Here is a 21,850-nt window from a genome sequence, read left to right on the forward strand (position 1 = left end):
TCTGCAAAAAAGCCTAAAGCTAATAATGTTTCTGGAGAGAGGGACTGGGAAATCTCTACAGTAACAAAAGGCTGGAAGACAAGAGCTGACATGACAAATAAAATTAGAAGTTTGACTTGGTTAACACAAACCTCCTGATCCTTCCTCTTCAGACATTTTCAGGATCGTTTGCAATTACCTACTCGCTCCCTATCTCTCACATGAGTAACTCCATTCAAGCCTCTCTTCAGTCTCTGTAAATGGCTCCTTGGGGATGTAATGGGATGGTTTTTGGCTGAACTACCATTATGCAAATGACAAATCTTTGTGTCTTTCTTTTGCTAACTACACAGCTGAGACTGTACATCTTTTTTGCTTTTTGAAGGGCAAGGCAAAGTACAAATGTGAACCAAGAGAATTAGTCTGCAGTTCTCTAAAGAGACACAGTAGACATCCTACTGGTGGTTAACAGATTTTATTGGCAGGGGTAGGATTTTTTCTCACCACTGAAAGGTTGTAACAGTATTGTGAATATCCTACTCCAGTATGAACCTTGCCACAATTATCCTTTGCTGTCTTCACACTCCTTCACTTTAACACTCACTATCATTAAGACTATATGAATCGTGTCAGCAAACACTTAAAAGATACGCTGATGGCCATTTTTCTTGAGGAGTCACTAGCTGGAACTATGAAGACTGGTAAGGTCAGCCTGAGGAAAATCTAAAGCATGAAATAATCACATCATAATAGGATTCGAAATGGAAGTGGAAAGTCTGAACTAGTACAGAAAAATACCCTACAGAAAGGACTTGAGAGGGGGGTGGGCTGCAAGATGAGTTGCAAAAGGCAAAATTTCTAACAGGAGGTTATGATCAATATTGTCAAAGAAAACAGACCAAAGACAAATCTGAGATGGGAACTCCTGAGATGTAACTGTATTTTCTTAAAGCAAATGCTGTGCTTGTCTTTAACACAACCTATTAAGTAACTCTAGTTATGCTCTGTGCACTCAGGTCTTTCTCCTATTTCAATTTTACAAGCAATTCACCACCACTTTTAATCCCCAATCCTCAGACATGAAGACTGTTAAATTATAGGCAGATACAATACTTGTCTTTTCACTACAGCAAAGCCCAGTTCTCTAATTTTAACTCTCTTGCACTGGGAAACCACTTACCAGGTTGAGAGTATTCCAAGATAGATGCCAGAGTGCTGCGGATAAGACCTGTCCACTGCTTCTGAGTTTCATCAGTCTTGACTGTTGGAAGAGTAACAATAGTTTTTATCCCTTGAAGCGCTGCACTGACTGGAGGTGGGACCTGATTATCTGCTGATTTTACTGCTGTTTCTTTCAATACTCTTGTAATCAGAAATAGGATAGTGGGTAAGATTGTCATACACCCTAAAGAAAAAAAATAATAGATTTTCTGAAGTTAATTCCAACAGGTGGGGTAGCTAACCTCTTTAGCTTTCCCAATAAGGATATAAACAGCTAGGAGACAAAGGAGACACCAAGATAAACAATTCAGGTAACAAGTGATATGTGCTGTTCAGTATTTTATTGCCAAATTCATTCATCAGTACTACTGAAGCATATCATAATACCAGTAATACAAGCCAACACTTAAAATGTTGCTGTCAATTCAGGAATGATGATTGATCTATTAAAATCCTGCCCTACGTGGCATTCGATACATGGTATGTATCATACTGAACACATCCAGATTGTTAAATATCTTAAAATAGGATCTGCATATCACTCAGGTCCTATAAAGTAAACAGTAACAGATCTGGAAACAGAGTTATGGCACTTAGCAAGGAAGCTGTTGTGCAGTACAAGCCCCAGAAGCAAAGTAAAGAAGTTATCTGGGTGTCTCACATCCTGGGCAAAAGCTGTATCCATCTGGCTACTCTACAAAGGAGATAAAACAATTCTCTTCTTACTGCACTGCTTTTCTGAAGAAATCCACGCCTATCTATGTTTTGTGCAGCCAGTGCTGCAGATGCAAGTTAGTCATGCTCAAGAAATACTGGTTAGGTAACACATAATCTGACTTTAGACACATGGGAACTTTATTAGAAGGAGTTTCAATAAAGCGTGTAGACTTTAAGCCCCTGTAGGACATAAGGAAGGGTGCTATTTGGTTTAGGTGTGTAATATCAACCTACAGCTCACTTCAGACGGTCAAGTCTGTTTCCATATCTTTTTCTATACCTCATTTACCTGCATCTGTGGAAATACAAATCCCACCATTTTCCTATTTCTGGGAATGCTGTGAGGATAAGTACACTAAATAGAATAATTACAACTGGAAGGGACTGCTGGAGGTCATCTAGTCCAACCCCCTTATTCAAAGGAGCAGTTCCTCTAGATCAGATTGCCCAGGATCTTGTCCAATGGAGACTGCAAGATGCTCATGTTTTAAAGAAAGACGAAGGAATATTAACCCCTCCTCGGTCATAGAAAGTGATGAATTCTCTTTGATCACAGTTTCCCTTACATCCAAAGGCTCACTTAACACAAATGTTTGTGCATGTACTATACCCTCCTCCCTACAGCTATCAGCTGGCTACATCTTCTGGATGAGAAAAAAACCCAACTCTAGCAGTCCCTGTAGACTAACAATAGTTTCTGACCTGCTTTCACTGGCCACTTGCCAAATGCTGGGAGTCATGCTTTCACTCCAGTCAACACAGACGTAGTGCTGTTACTCTTTTTGCCCATCTTCCCCCCCCGCCCCATTGCCAACCCCCCCATTGACTACCCCCTCCACAAAAGAAAAAAAAAAAAAAAAAAAGGAAAGAGAACCAGGAATCAAATAAAACCAGTGCAGGACTCCAGATCAGCTCACAATTCTTTAAAAAATAGTTCATTTTAAGGCACAAATTGTCTGTTTGAAGACAGCCCATCTTGTGTTCTGAGCATGACTTTGTCCAAATATGTTATATACCATGCATCTCATTAAGGGACCACCCTCTAAAATGTCTTATCTACCTCAGTGTGCGAAACTTCCCAGGGATCCATGAGACAACTCTTAAGCAATTTGTTCTCTGAAAAGCAAAACTCAAAGAGCACAGCTTCCCATGCAACTGTGTCCTTTACCCCTGAACTCCACTCAGTGCAATTACCCTAGTTTACATGTATCCTTTGTGACAGTCTCCCTGGGCAGAAGAAAGCTCCATTTAGTTTAGAGTCACATTTGGGATGACTGACAGCCAACGGCTGCAAAACCAAGTGTACCACAGCTGAATTGTGCTGTTTTTTCCTCAATAGGATTCTCTTTTCATCCAGCTGCTGCTTTTCATGAACTTCTCAGGAATTTAATTATCTCTGAGATGGCTACGTTCTTTTACAATATGATTAAAATTGGCCACAAGGTTTCAAAATCATGAAAAAAATAAGGGAAAACACAACAATAAAATCATAGTGATATAGAGCTCATTTCCTCAGCAAACTTGCAATTTAAATTTAAAATCAAATAATTTCCTTTATGTTGCTCACTGGAAAAGCCTGAATTCTTAATTTATTTTAGAACCTAAACACACTTTTCAATAGATGACCCTTAAAGTATCCCGTAAAAATTTATTTACAGTTTGCTTTTAGTGTCAAATGCTCACTATGCTTCCCCTACAGTAACCACTCATATGTATTTTGTTACAAGATCTTACCTGCGGGAGAACACAAAGAAGGCAGGTCAGACAGTATAGTAACAGTGGCAGCCACAAGACGAGCACTTTCCTCAGAAAGGTGGGATTTGGCAGCAATGTGACTTGGAGAATCTGACACTTTCGAACTCAGATGGGGCATGTGTCGTACTAGGATAAACATGAGCAATTCCATGGCTGCAAAGACTAGAGATTTTCCAGGCACAAGACCACCACTCTCACCTCCCTCTCCTAAAGCAACTGGATTTTCTTTTTCTTCAATATCATCTTCATCTAAAAAAAAAAAAAAAAAAAAAAGGAAAGAAGTGCCTGAGGAGAGAGTTAAGAAAGACCCCATAACAAAGAATACATGAAACACTCCTTTAAAAAAAAATTAAAAATCAAGAAAAAGTTGTTTACAGTAAGATATGACAAACATGGCTCATGTCAAACTAAACATTTTAGTCAGAATGACTTATAGGGTTTAAAATGCTTTAGAAGTATTGTGATTGCAACAATACTTATTAAAAATCCATCCATAATTAGGAAAAAAGTAGTAATACTTAGACAAAATAGAATGCAGTAATTATTTTGCTTCTTTTAAAACGGATTGTAAAATTAATGACTGTCAGATAAATAGGCATGATAATTTCTTTTTTATTTAATGGCTATTAATTAAGTGTTCCACCCTGCCAAAATCTTATTTCAGCCTAAATTGATTATGAAATAAGTGAACAGAAAAGCATTGTAGGATTCTGTCTGGGTTCATGATTTGAGTGCGTTCAGTTCAAAAAGTCTCTCTTTTGAATGGCAGCTTGGCCAGCTGCAGTCTCTCCTTCTCCCATTAAACAGCAACAGAGATTCAGTAAGTCAAAGCTGGCCAGGACTACCCCTATGGAGCTCCTATGAATTTAAATGATCGCTAGTGTTATCACATTCACCAGTTTGAAAAATGCAACTTACTGGGCCTACAGCAAACAATGCCATTAATTCATGTGAAGGAACAGAGCTTGCATTTTTAGTTGTGCTGGTTCCTCAAGTTCCGGCAAAATCCTCTCTCTGTTTTTATGTGGAAAACAGGCAAAAGCTAACAGTTGGGTTTTTTCTCAGCAGTATATTGTGCCAGACCAGGATGACAGTTTTCCTTAGTATATTCTTTGCAGTTTTACTTTACTCCTTTCAGGTAAAAGAAAATATGGCAAACCTAACCTAACCAGATATCAATGAACTATTTGCCAGGTTGCCACTTGGAGATTAATTTAACCTGGCAAAGATGGAAACAGTACATCCAAAGCAAGATTTTTAAGGAAATGATAAGGGGATGATTGAACAGGCAGATGCTCTTTTAGAAGGAAGATGTTACTAAAAGTACCTCAGAAAGTAGCTTTCAGACTGATGGTAATGCCCTTATCAAGGACATTCTTACATAAAGTAGAAATAAACTATCAGAATATGCTGATGAAAAGCCTAAGCAACACATCAGAAGCTGACATATACCAGAAGAAGTGAGGATAAAAGAAGGAAGAAAAATTTTTACTAAAGCTCTGTAAGGGCCAAGTAGAGGGACAAGATTTAGGTACATCAACTCAACCAGAGAATCTCAGAAATAAATTTAAGTTGAAAGGGACCTCCATAAGTCATTCAAGTCCAATCTCCTGTTGAAAACAGGGCGAGCTTGAAAGAGCAGGTTGCTCAAGTCTGGTCCAGTTTTGAATATCTCCAAGCACAGAGATGCCACAACATCCCTGGGCACCTGTTCTACTGCTTCACGACTCCCACGGTGTCACACTTTTTCCTTGTATCCCATCTGCATTTCTGTTGCTGCAAGTTGTGTCCATTACCTCTTGTCCTTCCACCATATGCCCTTCAGAAGAGTCTGGATTGGTCTTCTCTTTAAATCCCCGATAAGAAGGGGGATTGCTATTCTATATCATATTAAACCTTTCTTCTGCAGACTAAACAAGTTCAGGTCTCAGCCTCTCCTCGCGTGTCACATACTTCACCTCCCTAAGCAGCTTAGTGGACCTCCACTGGACTACTTCAGTTTGTCAACATCTCTCTTACTCAGGATGAGGCGGAAGGGCAAAGAAAACTAGACGCTGCTCCAGATGCATCTTCACAAGCTCAAGTTGAAAGGATAATGCACAGGGTTATTCCATTTCAAATGTAGCATTTTGCAGTTGTCTTTGCTGAACTTCACAGGTGCTCAGTCCTGCAGCTCGAGATTCCCCTGAAAGGCAGCACTGCCCTCCAGTGTACCCACCACTTGCACAATTTGGTATCATCAATAAATTTGCTGAGGGTGCATTCTATCCTGTCATCCAGGTTGGTAATGACAAGGTTTTAACAGTAGCAGACCTGATACTGAACTCTTAAGGAACACCATCTGCAACCAGCTGCCAGTTAGACTTGAACCAGCAAACTCCATTCAAGCACAGTAGTCCAGCCAGTTATTCTCCTACTTTTCAGTCCGCATTTCTCCAATTTGGCTATGATACTATGGGGTACTGTGTCAAAAACCTTGCAAAAGTCAAGGTAAACAATATCCACTGTTTCTCCTTCATCCAAAGCCAGTTATTTCACAGAGGGTGATTAGGCGTTATTTGTCCTTGGTAAGTCTGTGCTCACTATTTCAAATCACATTTTTCTACTTCATATACTTAGAAGGGGTTTCCAAGGGAATTTACTACAAAATCTTTCAACACATACAGTAAGCTTACAGGCACACAGTATCCCAAAAGCCGCCTCAGGTCTTTATTTATTGAAAGTTAGACATAGCATCTACTTTTTGCCATTCATTCAAAAGCTTTTCCCGAGCACCACTGCAGCAGCCTTAGCATGTCATCAGCCAGCTCCCTCAGATGCATCCCATCTGGTCCCAGCGTATGCCCAGCTTTTACCTCAGCAGTCCCTAACCTCATGCTCATCTACTGTAGGTAGCAATTCTCTCCCCTTCACTTGCTCACTAGGCACAGGGACACAGGAAGACTAAGCAAAGATGATAATAGAGCCTTAGTTTTCCCCCAATGTGTTTTGTCATTACATCACGCAATCCGTTCAGCAGCAGGTCCCAATTTCCTTGGTCTTTTTGCTGCCAGCTTATCTATAAAGCCCTTCTTGTCACACTTGATATTCATCACCAGTCTCAGCTCCAGCCAATCATGGCTTTCCTAATTCTACTCCTCCATACCTAAGCAGACGTCTTCAGTAGTTTCCCTGGGCAGTCTGCCCCCACTTCTACCATCTATACACTTCCTTGTTACATTTGAGCTTGGTCAAAAGCTCCCGTTAAGCCAAGTCAGCCTCCTACCATGCCTGTTTGGCATCCTGCACTTTCGGATGAGCTACTTTTTGCCACTAAGACGAACAATCTCTCTTTCCTTTGCCCTTCTGGGAAGATTACAAGATCTCATCCGCAAGCTCCCTGCACAAGCCCAAGTCTGCTATGTCAGGCCAAAGCTTTTGCTCTGCTACTTGTTTTTTTCATCTCCTTCAGGATCATGAACTCCACTATCTCATGGCTGCTACAGCCAGAGCTACCATTAACCTTCATAACCATTTCTTCTGTATTAGTGAGGACCAGATCCACTGAGCATCTCCCTTATTCAGACTGTCCAGTATCTGGACTGAAAAAACCTGTGCCTCATACTCTTCTGAAAGTTTCAGATTGTTAGCATCCTGTAGTGCTGCCCTTCCAGCATGTCTGGATGGTAAAAGTCTCTCATGGTAGCTTATGATTTGAAGGCTTCTTCCAGTTGGTTTAATATAGCTTCACGCACCTCCTCTTCTTGATGAGGCACTCTGTGGAAAACAAGAGGAGAGTTCCTGACTGGTATCGCCCTTGACTTCCTCTTAGTGGTATCAGTTCTGACCTGTCAAAGAGGGACAGCTGGCCCAAATACCTACTCTGACAGCTTGTTCCTCTTCTCCTCTTGCCAGATCTCTATAGTGTTCTCCAACTGGATGTCTGGAGATAAAGCCTTTTGTTGCTGGAAGTCACCTGCAGAACCCTGCAGCCTCCACTTTCGTGCAAGTCTCTTCCTCCAGGGCCATATTCCAGCATAACTCAGCTGTCCCTCCTTCCGTGACAAATGGAGCTTAGGCTCCTGCACCTGCAGGATCTCTGTGAAGAACACCACATTCTCCTGTTTGCCTTTCCTGACACTCACAGTCTGCTCACCTTCACATGCATTTCCTTCACTTCTCACAGGTGAGACCAAGGTCACCTCCAGCCCTGGCTGCACAGACAAGCACCTGGAGGACAGTCACATCAGGACTTTCATCTGAATTTCAAGACAGGTCATTAGACCTCCGATGTGCCAGAGGTGATTGTTCCTCAGTCAGCAGACTGTGTCTTGCTCTGTGTCACTGCCATCATTATGCTGACTCTAGCAGTCTTGTACAGTCTTGAGCAGCACTTCTGGGCTGCATAAGCATGTCTTTCCATGCCAACTGCTTTGCTCCTATTTGCACACCCTGTTCCCAGAGCTCCTGGTTGCTGACACACCCTGAATGTCAGTGGAGTAAGAACCCAGATGCAAGTCTGCTCCACTTCCTGGCAAGAACTCCTGGGCAGGCAACTTTCACGCTGGTTCCAGTAGCGGCTCGCTCACCTCATCAATGCCAGTTGTGCCAGGGATGCACCCCAAGACCCCACACTGGGGGCTGAACCATTTAACTTCAGAAAAAAAGGTAAACAAAGAGCTAAGGAGGCAGTCAATAGAGAAACATTAATGAAACTGAGCAAGGTATTAGTAAGATGTTGAGTGATGTACTGGGTATAATTTTCATCACTCATATTCAAGAAAAATGAATGAAAACCATGACATGAAAAGAATAACCGCTAGAATGATCAAAGGAAGAAAAACTACATCTTACAAGAGTTAAGAAATCAGCAGGTAAGATTATGAATACATCAAAAGTATCTGTGGAATACACAGCATTTTCCTTGTCAGTGTAACCATATTCTAATGTATTTGAGTTCCTTTCCCAATACAAAAACCTGTTGCTTATTTACTCTGCAAAGCAAGCCGTGTTTTCAAAATCTTACTTAGGGTGTTCCTTTTTTCCTGCAAATAATCTTGAGCTGCTCTTACTATCTGCTGGACAACTCCTGTAACTAGTAGCTGGACTGAAGGAGGATCCCAGGTCAGGAGGAGTCGGTGAAGCACACTCAAGAGTTCAACACCAAGAAGCTACAGTAAAACAAAATACGTATTAAAAAATTAATTAGGACTTAACAATTCCTAATTGTTATGTCACTTGCTTACGATGAGCAAATACTTTTCTCACACAAAAATAATTACAGCTTTTGTAATCATCACAGATGAAAGACCAAGACGTAGAAAAAGCTGATTGTTACAACATGCTCATACAGTACCTGATCCTCTGCAATATGGATCCTGGCACAAGGAGAATCCAATAAAGTATGAAGTGCTTGTAAACAAGATGTAACATGCTCAACAGGCTCTTCAGGTCGTGGGGAACACAGAAACTGTATACTAACACCTGAAAAGAGCCATAATTAAAAAGAACATTCACATCATAATAAAAATCAAGTTTTCTTTTTTAAAATCTCTTTATAAGTATAGCAGGTTCTTAAAAACTTTAGAAAGATACATGTTTTTCTCAATTCTTCTTCCTTTAAAGGAAAAGAGAGTTTATGTATTAGAAACAGCAGAATTGTGTTTGCTTTCTCTTCTGTATCATGTCTTCCCCAAAATTTGGCAGGAAAAAATAATAAAACAGTGACAGCAAGCAAATTAGATTACTGAATGGAAATCCGCACTTTGTTCAAAAGATCTGTAAGTCAGACTTCTGAATCCTTCAACTGTAAATTGAGTTTTATTTTATTGAACTCTTTTAAATGTAATGATAACCGAGATGAAGTTAAGCCTCAAAAAATTATGCAATATTCCTATTACACATACGGCACTTAATTCTGGTTTTAAATATCTGTATATCTCAGCAAACTGTTAGCATTCCTCAGAATAAGTCACCACATCCACTTCTTAAAGCTGTTAAATAACAACAAAGGGAAACAGGGAGCGCTACTCACAGATGAAAATGATGCAAAAGCATGACTTGTCAAATATCAGTCTCTACTGAACTGTGGTTTTATGAGGGTGTGTATTTTAATTAACCTTACAGCTTTTATGTCTTTGAAGCATGACATTTTGTATCATCTGAATTATATTACAGCCTAAAACAGTTACTGCTCATTTTAGTCAATTATGTAAGTAAACTAGATATACAACTTGACTATAAAAATCACAATAATCACACTGACAAATATTCTGTCGAAGCTATAAAGAACACAGGAGGCAGAGAGATATGGAGAGGAGGAGACAGAGATATTTTGAAACATTACTGTTCAGACGTGTGATGCATTTTAAACTTCCTAGATTTCAAGCAAAGTATCTTTTCTTATTCCCATACCATTTCATACCATAACGTGCTGCTACTGAACTCTAAACTTGTAACTCTTACCCAAAATTAAGTGCATTCGATCTTTGTTTATCTCTGGCAAAGACTTAGTGGTAGGTGGAGTTCCGGGTGTCTGGTTTAACATAATGGACGTAGCATGTTTCTGCGAATTGGGCATTGCTGCAGCAGTCTCTTCTGTTGACTCGGAAGCATTAAATCCTGTACTGTTCAGCCAAAGCGCCACTGCATGTAGTATGGGAGCCCAGGAGTTTCGGTAGTGCAGTCTAGCTGTATCAATTGTTTCTGGAGTGTAAAATGCTCCCCCTGTTAAATTAGCAAAGCAAAGGTAAATTCTGAAATTCTCTGCAAATAACAGACAAAAAGGACGTACTCTAAATGTATTAGTTGATTTACTCTAGGTGTGTTTGATCACATATATATTCAGATGTAATCCTTGTTAGCAACAGTGCATTCAATTCTCCTTGTGAAGGAGCAACATTAGTACCTCATAAGAAAGCGCAATGGTCACAATGGAACAGTAAGCAGAGAGCAAGAAAGGCAGGCAAAGTCATCAGGTCTTGCAGCATCTTTCATATAGAACACTCCTTAACTCAATAAAATATTGTAAGACAGTATCCATTTTAATCTCAAGGGCTATGTTTTTCTTATAACTAACATCTTTTTGCATTTGATATCAAAGTATCAGAGGTGTAGAAGTATTCTTAATTCTACAAAGATATGGTTTTAATGATCTCTGCAATTCAGATAAAGAATATCTTCATGGCAGATTGAAGGAAAAAACCCACACTCAAACTTCAAACATACATTTCTATTACACATAGGCAGAAATTTATCACTTGCATAAAAAAACCCATGCCTGCCAAATAATTTATAGAATAATTTTGAAGTCTCAGCTAAGGGTTTCTTTCTGTTTTTCACAATAACACAAAAAGAAATTCCAGTGCTTACCATCTGGTGGAAGCTGGGTAGCAAATTCAGCTGGTAAAGTTAAAAGAGCATAATCTTTTAGTGCAGCTAACCAGAGACGGCTAAGTGCAGGCAGCTCAGGTTGTACAAGTGTTATCAAACTGTCTGGTGGCAACTCGTCTACAGTACCAAAGTCATCCTCATCCTCCTCTGTGCTCTTTAAAACACGCTTTGGTTTGGTCTCTGCTTCTTTCTTAATTTTCATGGCAACAATGTACACCTAGAAAAAAAATATGAAAGTACATGCTGTGAGATCCTAAAAAGAAAGAACACACCAGTCTTTCCCATGTGAAAGTGGCAGATTCCATACACAGATGACTCACCAGAAAATGACTGGGAAGAAGAGATTTGCCTTATAATTACATTTACAAATATTTTTTCTTTTATTTCTACTAGTATATAACACTTAGGGGCATAAATGGCACTTTCCTGAAACAATCTGGCTATGCACGTTTTTCCTAAAAAAGTGTCAATTACTGCTGCACTGCACAAACATATTGATTTGAATAACCAATTTCATTAAATCAATGCATCCTTATTGCAAAGGACCTATATTAAGAGCTACTAGATAAATTAGAGTAATTGTCACTTTCTGGGAACAGATTAGGTATCATAAAGACATGAAAATGGCTTTAAGTGTGTTACACGAATACAAAAACGTTTATATGTTTGTCTGAGAGATGCTATAAGAGGATAAAAGGATTTTCAAAAGCTTAGATGAATATGGGAATAAGCAGAAATATCAGAAAAATACAGTAAAAATAAGCATTTTTTTTTAAAAGAAATAGAATAGAAATAAGTGTCTTCACACAACAGATGCTCCATATCAAAGCTGAAAATTACAGTATGGGGTGATTAACATTAAACAGCTGAAATGTTAATACTTTCCTTTGTAATTTCAAAAGTAACTTCCGAGAAAATTTAATGGGAAAAAAACCCAAACCTTTAAGTTCTACACTAAGAGAAACCAAAATACCATTTTGTGTAATGATATGCAGAGCTCTATAGCATGCAAGTAACATTTCACGAAGCACAACAATGTAAGTAGTGCTAGCTCTGTCTTTTGTAAATAGTTGAAGATTTCTGGTATTCCAGTCATTCCCCAACAACATCTACATTAAGCCTGTAATTTATTATGGACACTTTGAGAAACTCCTAGTTAATTAACTGCAATATTTTCCCAGAATATATTTTAAAGTTGTTTGGGTTTTGCTTTTTTTAAGCGCAGTAAGACGGGAGGAGAATCAAAATCTGATAGTGTCTGAGTGTATGCTTTAATACAGAAAAGTGCAGTAGAACAAACAACAATCAAGCTTCACTGAATATGGATCAAGAGAATGGCAGAAAAAGGAACAGAGAAAGGTACAGAGATGAAAACATCCCAGGAGTGGAACTGCAACAGGTAAGGAGGAGGGCAGTACAAGGCTCAGTGAACAGCCAGTGAGGTGTGAGGTTGCTATTATGCTGCAAAATCTTTTCAAACTTTTTTAAAGATTTAATGGTCAATGTTTACCTCAGCCCATGCTTTCAGAACTGCAAGTTTTTCCATAGTAGTCGCACTCTCTCGGTAAAGCTGGCTAGAAGATCCCTTTCCTGCTTGCACTTTATCCAGGGAAGAGACAAGAAGGTTGTGAACTCGGCGGAGATCATTCAGGTCACTTACAACCCCACTTCCTATCCAAGCGCTACATACCTAGACAACAAAATTTAGAATCATTCTAAACTAGCAAAAAAACAACAACCTTACAAATGAAAATAAAAAATCTGTAAGAAAACAAACCCCAAAACAACCACCATAAAAAAACTTAGCAGCTCTCTTCCTGTTTAATATAAAAAAATCCAAGGTTTTCCTTTTTTTCTCCCCACCCACGATAACAGAATTGCTCAGGTCAGTGGTTACAAAGGCTGTGTTTCCAAAGCATATTACAATGGAACTTAAGAGATACATGAAAAAAATAGTGTTTTAATCCTCCATAAATAGGTAATAACAATTTTTTTTATTCTGTTCCCAAGTGTCTGGTCAAATCATTCAGGTAATGGGTCACTGCATGCACTGTGAAGAATATACTGGACAGAAACTAATAAGAGTACATGTTTAAAGACCCACATGTTCCAAATTATACATTAAGGCTCCATACTAATGAGAAGCTTTCAAGATCATTAATGCCAAGAAAACACCTAGAAATGAGTGAAATAAAAATCTTTAAACAACTGAGCTCTTATCTGGAACCAACAGTTCTAGATCTAGAACAATCAGTATGAGACATGGTAGACAGACAGTTGGGTGTCTCCCCAATTTTCATTTGAATTAAATGGACCCAAATGGGTACTTAAAATCCAAACATCATACAGATCAGCTGCTCCTGTCTAGTGCTATAGACTGGCATTCATCCTCTGAAACACATTCATGCTCAGACATTACGCAGGCAATAGAAAAATTCCAGATGCAACTGCCTTTCTACAAAAAGGGACAAATTCTTTCTGAAGCGCTGCTTTCATTCTGGTGGTGATTCTACAAGGATGAGGAATAGAAGCAAAAAACCCCACAGAACTCAAGCGGTTCAGGTTTTACAAAATCTTTTTTTCAAGGCATTTTTGTCCTATCTCCAGTTTATTTATTTTGCTTTTAGAGAACCAGCTCCATGAAAGCCTTTGGGGAAGGACCTCTCATGATCTGGAATGATGGAAATATTTAAAGTAAACACAAACACAAAAGGTGTCCTGAAGTTGCACAGGACAAGGCTGCTGAAAATCTGTCACAAATCCATAATTCATTCACAGTAGGACTAAGACCAGCTTCACTCCTACTGCTGGGCAAGTCAACAGCTGTTTTAGCAATGACATAAAACTGTAACAACAACAAACTCATTCCGTGCAGCTCATCTCTAGCCATGTAACTTCTAGAGAGAGTTAAATATCCAAACCTAACCTCTAACCATTTGATCCTGTAAGTGCACGCATCCACTTTGAAACTGGTTGAATAAGGAAGATTTTGGCAAGTTATAAGGAATGTTACATGTTTTCACAGAAACTGCCTCTTCATCTAGCTTTAACTGCACAGAAACTTTCTGTAAGGTAAGATGAGCATATTATTTTCCCATGTATACATACCAAATTATACTGTATCTGATTTATCTTTACAAGTTTTGCTGGAAATTATGAGTATAAAACAACAACACAAAATCACAGTCCTGCTGGATGTTTTGTTTACTAAATAAAACTCACATACACAAAGTGTTGTGGTTTTTTTTTTTTAAACTGATGTTTGCAGAGCTAATTAAATGGCTGCTTTAAACTACAGTAGTAATTTAGCTGTGTAAACCACATACCAGATACTACTACAGGCATGTTGCTGGTAGCTGATTTAAACTACAGTAGCACAAGATCACATACAAGGGAAAAAAACCACAACACACACCAAAAAAATCTTTCACTGAATTTTCACTGAGAGGTTGTTACTAAAATAAATCTAAAATAGAGTATTAATCTGAATGGAAGTTTAGTGTTTAAAGGTAAATTATTAGTAATCTGAATATTTGATCAGACTGAAAGGCATCTCAATAAATACATTACTATTGGTCTCATTAAGCAAGGGTTTCTTTCCTTTTCGTTCTTTTAGCAACAAATGCAGAAATTGACATGAAGATAAGGCTCCACTTGGAGCAGGTACACCCCTGAGGGACTGCAGTCTGTACATAAGCCCCAGCTGGAGCAGGGGCAAGGGGAAGAGTTTATTGCAGTGTTAAATCCGATGGTCTGGTCCAAAGGGATGAAAGGGTGAATATTGTAATGGAAATACCTTTAAATTGTTGCAACCCACGATTTGCATTGCATGTTATAGGAATTGCTCTAGCAGGAACCACCTGAACCAATGGAGAACAATCCCTACAAGAAGCAGTGCAAGTGCAGTAGTAACCCAACCTGACCTGGCTTTGGTGCCCAGTAACTCCACACAATACACCACCTCTCCTGTCCTGAGTAACCACAACACATGGAGCAGAAAGTCATGGACTAGATGAACTCAATGTACATTTTAAAGGGGTAAAGAGACTACAGGTCTATAGACTATAGGGTCCATAGACTAAGGGAATGATATCTGTGTATTATGTCAAAGGATAGGAAGGGGAGGAGAGAAAGCCAGTGTTTTATGAGGTTGTATTGGATAGTGTGGTGCCTGAGCCTGATGTAAACGGTATGGAATAAGGGGTGGAGAACGTGTTGGGTTTAGCTGTGATAAGGTTAATTTTCTTCATAGTGGCTCCTGTGTGGCAGTGGCATCCACTGGGGGATGGGAGTGAATGAGTGGCTGTATGGGGCTTAGTTGCTGGCTAGGGTTAAACCATGACAAAGACACAGTTTCAGAAAGACTAAATATTTTCTGACGTAGCTCCCTAAAAGGACTTCTGCACTTCTGAGGAACAAAATACATTACTAGGAGACTCAAAAGATGTTGCAAAAACATCAGGGCTTCAGTTTACAAACTTTTACAGCCATGTGCTGCTACTACTCTTCTGCATCCTTCTTCCAAAGAGAAGGAAAATCAGTTTGGCTTTACTATCTGAACATTTTCCTCTGTACCTGGCAGGCCTTTGCAGTTATATCAGATGGTGTATCTTGGGAAAAAGCCGGCCTCAGAGCAGCTCCAACCTGTTGATAGAAAGAAAAATCAAAAAAATCCAACTAAAACAATAGTTACACAACATTCTTCATCTCACCTTGTTTAAGTCTCGAGCACATATACAGAACAAGCAAGACAAGATCGCCAATTTTGGCATAGTTATCCCCAAACGTATCCTTGCTGTCTAGCAGACATTTGCAACAGTATTCTTTAAACAACAAAAAAGCTCTAAAACAGCTTTTTCCTGCTTGCCCATTGTCTTTTTAAGCCTCAACTACCTTTGTCAAATATGTGGTATTATCTTCCTTCTGTTAATGAGTATCCTTTTAATCATGAAAGTATTACAAGTGCAATTTATACTAAGGCTCAAGAAGCCAATGACATTTTGACGTCTAAAGGAATCATGATGCGAAATCAAATGTTTATGGTTGGATTTGCATCAAGTTCCCAAAATGACAAATACTGACAATAAAACCTTTTATGTAGTTGTTATAAGGCAGCATTTTTGAGAAACAAAAGGAACCAAGTCAAAGAGACAGAAACAATGGTTACAGCACTACAGAAGGAAGAAGAAAAAGGCAGGAAATTAAAAGGATGAAAGCTTGCCTTAAAAAAGTATTTGCAAACATCTTGAAGACACAGTGAAGACTGTGGTAGAGTTAAGCTATGCAATAAAATAAAACAATAATATCCCAAAATAAATCTTGAACTGCCCACCTCCCGTTCTTATATTTTGGTAGTTTTCATTTAAACAGAAGTAGATTCATTAATTCCCAAGAAAACAGATTTATTAAATTCAATCTGGAACTGCATCAACATTATTCTTCAATTTCTAATTTACAAATTAAATGCCACTCTTGCCAAAAAATAAGTGTAACTTCTAATATTTAAGTGTAACTTGTAATATAGCTACTGATTTTTTGTCAGCTACTAAATTACAATAGGAAGAGATATAAAAAAAACCCCAAACAAACAACATTTTGAAGAGGTAAACAGAAGTGTCTCTTCAGTACATTTTCACACATAAAAATCTTTTCACAGGTCTTTTGAAGTTACAAAGTGTTCTCAAATCTAATACTGGCATATTGGCATAAATATACAATTTCCTGAACTTATGAAGGAGGTCTCACATTAGCCTGATACTGCTCCAGTATCACATGGCCTGGAAACTCTGGCTCAGGAACTGATGCAAATTTCTTGATAATGTCTTCAAGAGCTTGAAGACCCGCCATTCGTAACTGGTTGCTGTGATCAGTCGCAGCCATGAATGCCATTCGAATAAGGTCAGAGAGATGGAGTACTAAGAAGTCATCTTAGAACAGAACAGAAAGAACTATTTAGTAACTTAAAAGATAGCTAACATGACAGATATTTGTAACATTTTCCTCATTGACATATACAAATTCTATCTATTCTTTTTCAAAGATCCACGTTTAGGGTATGGAAGAAGGCAGGAAAGATTGTAACGTATTTTTATTCCCCTCCTCCCCCAAGTGATACAAGGACTTTTATTCCTAAGACAACCTTAAAAATTAAGCATAAATTTCAAACAAAATGAAATATATGATATATAGAAATTGCATTGAATAGAGTATGTAGGTGTGGCTGAGAGCTTAGAAGAGATCAGAATGTTTAATAAAGCTAATTTTAGTGATCCCCCCCGTCCCCCCTGAAAATCTTCAAGGCAATTCCTGTTGGAGTCCTATGCTTACAGTGACCCCTGCTGATAAAGGAAAACCTCGTCAAGTTTAAACACCTAAAAACCGAGTATGCCTCTAGTTCTGCTCCCAAAAGCCACATTCAAGGCTGTAATTAAGCAGTAGACAACATGTAGAAAGGAACAATACATAACCCAGTAGCATTTCTGAAAGGATTAATCTTCTCTATTTATTCATTTTACTTCTTTCCGTACTCTCAATTTGAAATTATCAGATGTTGTACAACTAATACGAAAATAAATTATTTAAAAACATAATATCCAGGGTGACTAACAAAATCCACAAATTATGAGAGCTCTACATATTTTCAAGTCTTAATGTAAAAAAGAAAAGTTTATTTTGTAGCTGAAACTTTTCAGAGGCATGTCAGTAAAGAAAGACTTGTGATCACTTAAAAACTACAAAGTGGTAAAGTCTGCACTTATTTCTTCAGACCATCACAGATGTTAGTAAAATTAAAATATATTGGAAGCTGAAGTTGGGGGTGGGGGAGCAGAAGTTTGCTGAGTTTTCCTTTTTACAATGATATCAAACACATCAAGTTCACTTTATTTAAAGTCAGAGATGTAAATTCTCAGGATTATATGCAATCCTCTGCAGGATCCTATAAGAAGCAGTTATTTCATGTTTTTCTCTACAAATACAATGCCATCTCAAAATAAACTTAAGATGAGCACTATGAGCACTATATGGGTGAAAGCAAACAATGCACCAGAACTAATACACACGGACAACTCAAAGACAGAAACCTCCCACTACCTGTTAGAATAATGTTTCTTCACAAAACAGCTACATCATCTCGGACCTCTCAATTTTGATCCTCTAACTCATAAAAGCATTTTCAAAACATAAGCCTTAAAACTAATATTCATCACTCCCATGGATACCAGAAGAATGAACTTTATAAAGCAGCTGGGTCCATGTTTTATTATAACTCCCTCCCATATCCCTCTCTCCGCAACCAATGCCACAGCAATAATTACCTGGCCTTATCTCTTTTTTCTTTTCTAGCATCCCTTCGGTCTGGAGGTGCTAAAATAATCTCTGAAATCCAATTCATTGCTGTCATTACGTTAAACTCAGAAACTGTTCCAGCTCACCCTTAGCTAGAAGTTTACTGCTTCTATTTCAGACTGGAGAAAAGGTTTGCAAATCTAAGGGGTTTTTTTCCAAGCAGATCAGTCTGTCAGAATTTTATCCTCCAGTAAACCTCATTTTTTTTTTATTGTTCATGGTACGGTAACTAGAATTGTTACACAACTACAGTTTTATTGACTTTTGCTGGCCATTTCCTTTGGTTTTAACCATTTGAATGAAAGGATAACTGCTCATACTTTTTTCTTGGTTGTGTAACCTTAAGCTGTAAAGAGGTGTAAAAATTAAAAATAAATAAAAAAAATTAAAACTAGAACAAAACAAGCACATTCTGTAATTACTTTTTGGGTTTTTAAGTCTGGCTGAACGAGCCAGTGCCAGATCAAAGTGCGCCTTGTTCGCATTCTCACACAGCATGATAACTCGGCACAGACAGTCTGCTGCAAACACACGAGTTGCCCAACGAGGTGCTACAGAAGGCTTGGATTTATCCTCTTCACCCAAGGTGGTAAACATTGTATCATCATCCATCTCATCCTTCTTCTCTGATTCCTCATCCTTCCCTCCTCCCAAGGGAGCAGCAGTGCTCATGTCTACAACAAAGAACAATTTAAAATTAAAAAAACAAACAAAAAGAACCCCAACCAAATCCCACTCTTAGAATCTGCAGAAGACAGCTAAGGACATATTCAAGCCTTTCCTTACACTCAGATTCAAAACAGACTAATTGTCCTGTTGAAACAATAACATCTGAAAAACACAGAAAGGCAAAGGAGTATCAGTAGAAGAAATGTTTTTCACCTCTAATCTGGGCTATATTACCCTTTATTTGGCTTAAACGATATGAAAAAAAATTCCTGTAAAGTTAATTCTCCACAGATACCAGCTATAGCTGAATCCCATATCTAAACTCCTCAGCTTTGAAAATTAACCTATTAAATTGTCAATTAACAGGGTAAGTAGATTACCAGGCTCAGAATCAAAGAATCAGCTCCTGTTTCAAGTAAAAGCTAGAGTGCACATTAAACTGAAACAAGACAACAAAGTTCCATGCCATGGGACAGGTATGCAGCCAAGTAGGCAGTTTATGGCACCTACAAATGTGCTTAACGTTCAAAAAATTCTTTTCTCCAAGTGTGGCTGTGAGACTTCATTTCAGAAAATAAAACTACTTCAGGGATTACATTAAAAACCCCAAAATCCAAACAGAGACAGAAAAACAACTCACCAAACACGCATATTCACTTCTACTATTCAGAAATGAGAACACAAAATCTCAATGACAAGGTCTAAATTAGCAAAATGCCAAGATACTGACAAAAAAATACTCTGGCAATAATTAGAGGAGAACACAAAGAAATTATTGCAAGGGTAACCCACTCCAACTAAGGCATGTTTCTTCAAAAGTTTAAGTGTGAGCAGCTGAAGAACCAAGACATTCAATAAAGACAGAAAGAGGTATGGTAAATCAAACGTGGATGAAGCCAATTCACAACAAGAGTGTTTTGAGAAGGCATCCAGGACCTTACATGGCTGATCTGTAAATTTCTGCTTAAAAAGTCAACCAGATTTTGTTCATATGCCAGTTAGTTGGATCAAAGGAGTTCAAAATGAAGTGGTTGGCTTATTAAAGTGCAGCTGAGAGCAATTTATTTAAATATGGTTCTCTCAGAGAGTAGTTCACCTACTAATAAATAAATGGGACAATAAATCAAACAACCATGTTAAAAACTTTAAAACCCATCCCATGTGAAATAAGAAAAGGACGTGCCAACTTAGGAAACAAGGTCTTTCTCATTGGGCAGATATATAGTAACCACACTGCATAAAGAAATCATTGGTAGCATTACTCATCAGTAAACATAAAGCTGGGAAGATTTAGAAAGAGCTTCAGGATGAACTCACAGTATGCCAATAAACAAGTATAAATGCAAGGGAAATGAGCAGAACCTGTGTCACAACCATCCTACAAGCTGAAAAACAGGAATAAGGTCTCAGAGGACAAGATCTGTGCAAACAAGTCTGTAAAGCTGAACAACAAGCAAAAGTTTCATCACCATGGTAACCCATCATCACATCAGTAACTCACAAAACCTCATAAAAGAAAGCTCAGAGTGTGTACAGCACTCTCCCTTCTGTATGGTCCTAAAAAGAATATGACTGCTTTCACTAAGATACTGAAATGTCAGAATATAATCACACTGCTTCTCCGCTGGAAATCCTACTTTAAGGCAGCTAACTTTTTAATCTTAAAAGCAGTATTTTAAAACTTCACATAGCATTGATGAGTTCTTTTTTTCTAAGCAAGTTTTAATACACTATAATCAAAGTTCTATATACAATATAAGCTATGTCTTAACTAGGATAAAAGACAAGCTCCAAACAAATATTGCCAGAAGATGTTAATACGAAGGGGACCCTGTCGTTTACGTGAACAGTATAGAATACTTACCACTGGAAGCTGCAAGGACATCCTTACAAAGCATTAGCCAGTGAGAAAGGTTTTCTACTGCCAGCGATGAAAGCATATGTCCCAGCGTATCATGGATATCTGAGCACAACTTCCGATCAGTCTCCCGATCCAACATTCCAAAAAGGACACCTTCGAGGCCTGTCTCTGTTATATTAACCCCCTGATGTCGGGAATGAGCATCTCGCCGAGAACCAGCTCCTGGTACAAAAGGATTAATATCTGCAAAATGATAATGAGAAATCTTTTCTGAACTCAGTAACTCAGTTTTAAAATTTGTCATAACAGACTAGAATTGGGCATTGTGTATTTGTGTGTATATAGTTCAGGCAACGATACACCAAAATGCTACTGAATTTCTTCTGAATTAACACAATTAACACTAGAAAGATTTTAATACAACAACAATTCATTTAATTAATTTTCTGCAAGGCAAATAACACCTAACATTTCCAAACAAATAAAATAATATTTTAAAAAAAACCCTAAAACTATCACTTTTAAGGTACATACCCCATGAATTTGGACATAAACCCTAATAGTACTGGACTCTAAAGAATCTTTCCAGAAACAGACTTAACTAGTGTGTTTCAATACAAGTAAGCTCACGACTTCACGTTCATATGAAGACTGTGCTGATCAACACTGTTGAGCCTCCTATTTTCAGGATAAAATGATACATTTAAGAATTGAACCAACCAGCCAAGTCCACAGGCTAGCAGACATGCTGCTAACAAAACATAACACAACCAGGTATCTCAATCAAACAGCATACAATCAAGTCAATTTTCAAAAGAGCAAGACCTAAAATACCAGAAAAACTGTAAAACATTTCCACTGTATACACACTGTGCTCCCTATTTGATTGCCATTCTTAATGAGGCAGAAAAGTTTAAGTCTGAACTTTAC

The 21,850-nt window shown here is 38.2% G+C and overlaps 1 protein-coding gene across 2 annotated transcripts in view; it reads right to left on the reverse strand.

Annotated features, from left to right (window-relative positions):
* HEATR5B (HEAT repeat containing 5B) overlaps window positions 1-21,850 on the reverse strand; it is a 61,435-nt gene that overhangs the window by 8,534 nt on the left and 31,051 nt on the right. For both annotated transcript variants that reach the window (XM_075748876.1, XM_075748875.1), the window contains exons 23-33: window positions 20,924-21,163; window positions 18,813-19,064; window positions 16,789-16,970; window positions 15,619-15,687; window positions 12,554-12,733; window positions 11,023-11,260; window positions 10,117-10,377; window positions 9,008-9,135; window positions 8,678-8,822; window positions 3,652-3,921; window positions 1,160-1,384 (exon numbers count right to left, since the gene is read on the reverse strand). In XM_075748876.1, coding sequence (XP_075604991.1) covers window positions 1,160-1,384; window positions 3,652-3,921; window positions 8,678-8,822; window positions 9,008-9,135; window positions 10,117-10,377; window positions 11,023-11,260; window positions 12,554-12,733; window positions 15,619-15,687; window positions 16,789-16,970; window positions 18,813-19,064; window positions 20,924-21,163 — 2,190 coding nt within the window. The remainder of the gene's footprint in view (window positions 1-1,159; window positions 1,385-3,651; window positions 3,922-8,677; window positions 8,823-9,007; window positions 9,136-10,116; window positions 10,378-11,022; window positions 11,261-12,553; window positions 12,734-15,618; window positions 15,688-16,788; window positions 16,971-18,812; window positions 19,065-20,923; window positions 21,164-21,850) is intronic.

This window comes from Balearica regulorum, chromosome 3 (genome assembly GCF_011004875.1).
Source record: "Balearica regulorum gibbericeps isolate bBalReg1 chromosome 3, bBalReg1.pri, whole genome shotgun sequence".
Taxonomy (NCBI): Eukaryota; Metazoa; Chordata; class Aves; order Gruiformes; family Gruidae; genus Balearica; species Balearica regulorum.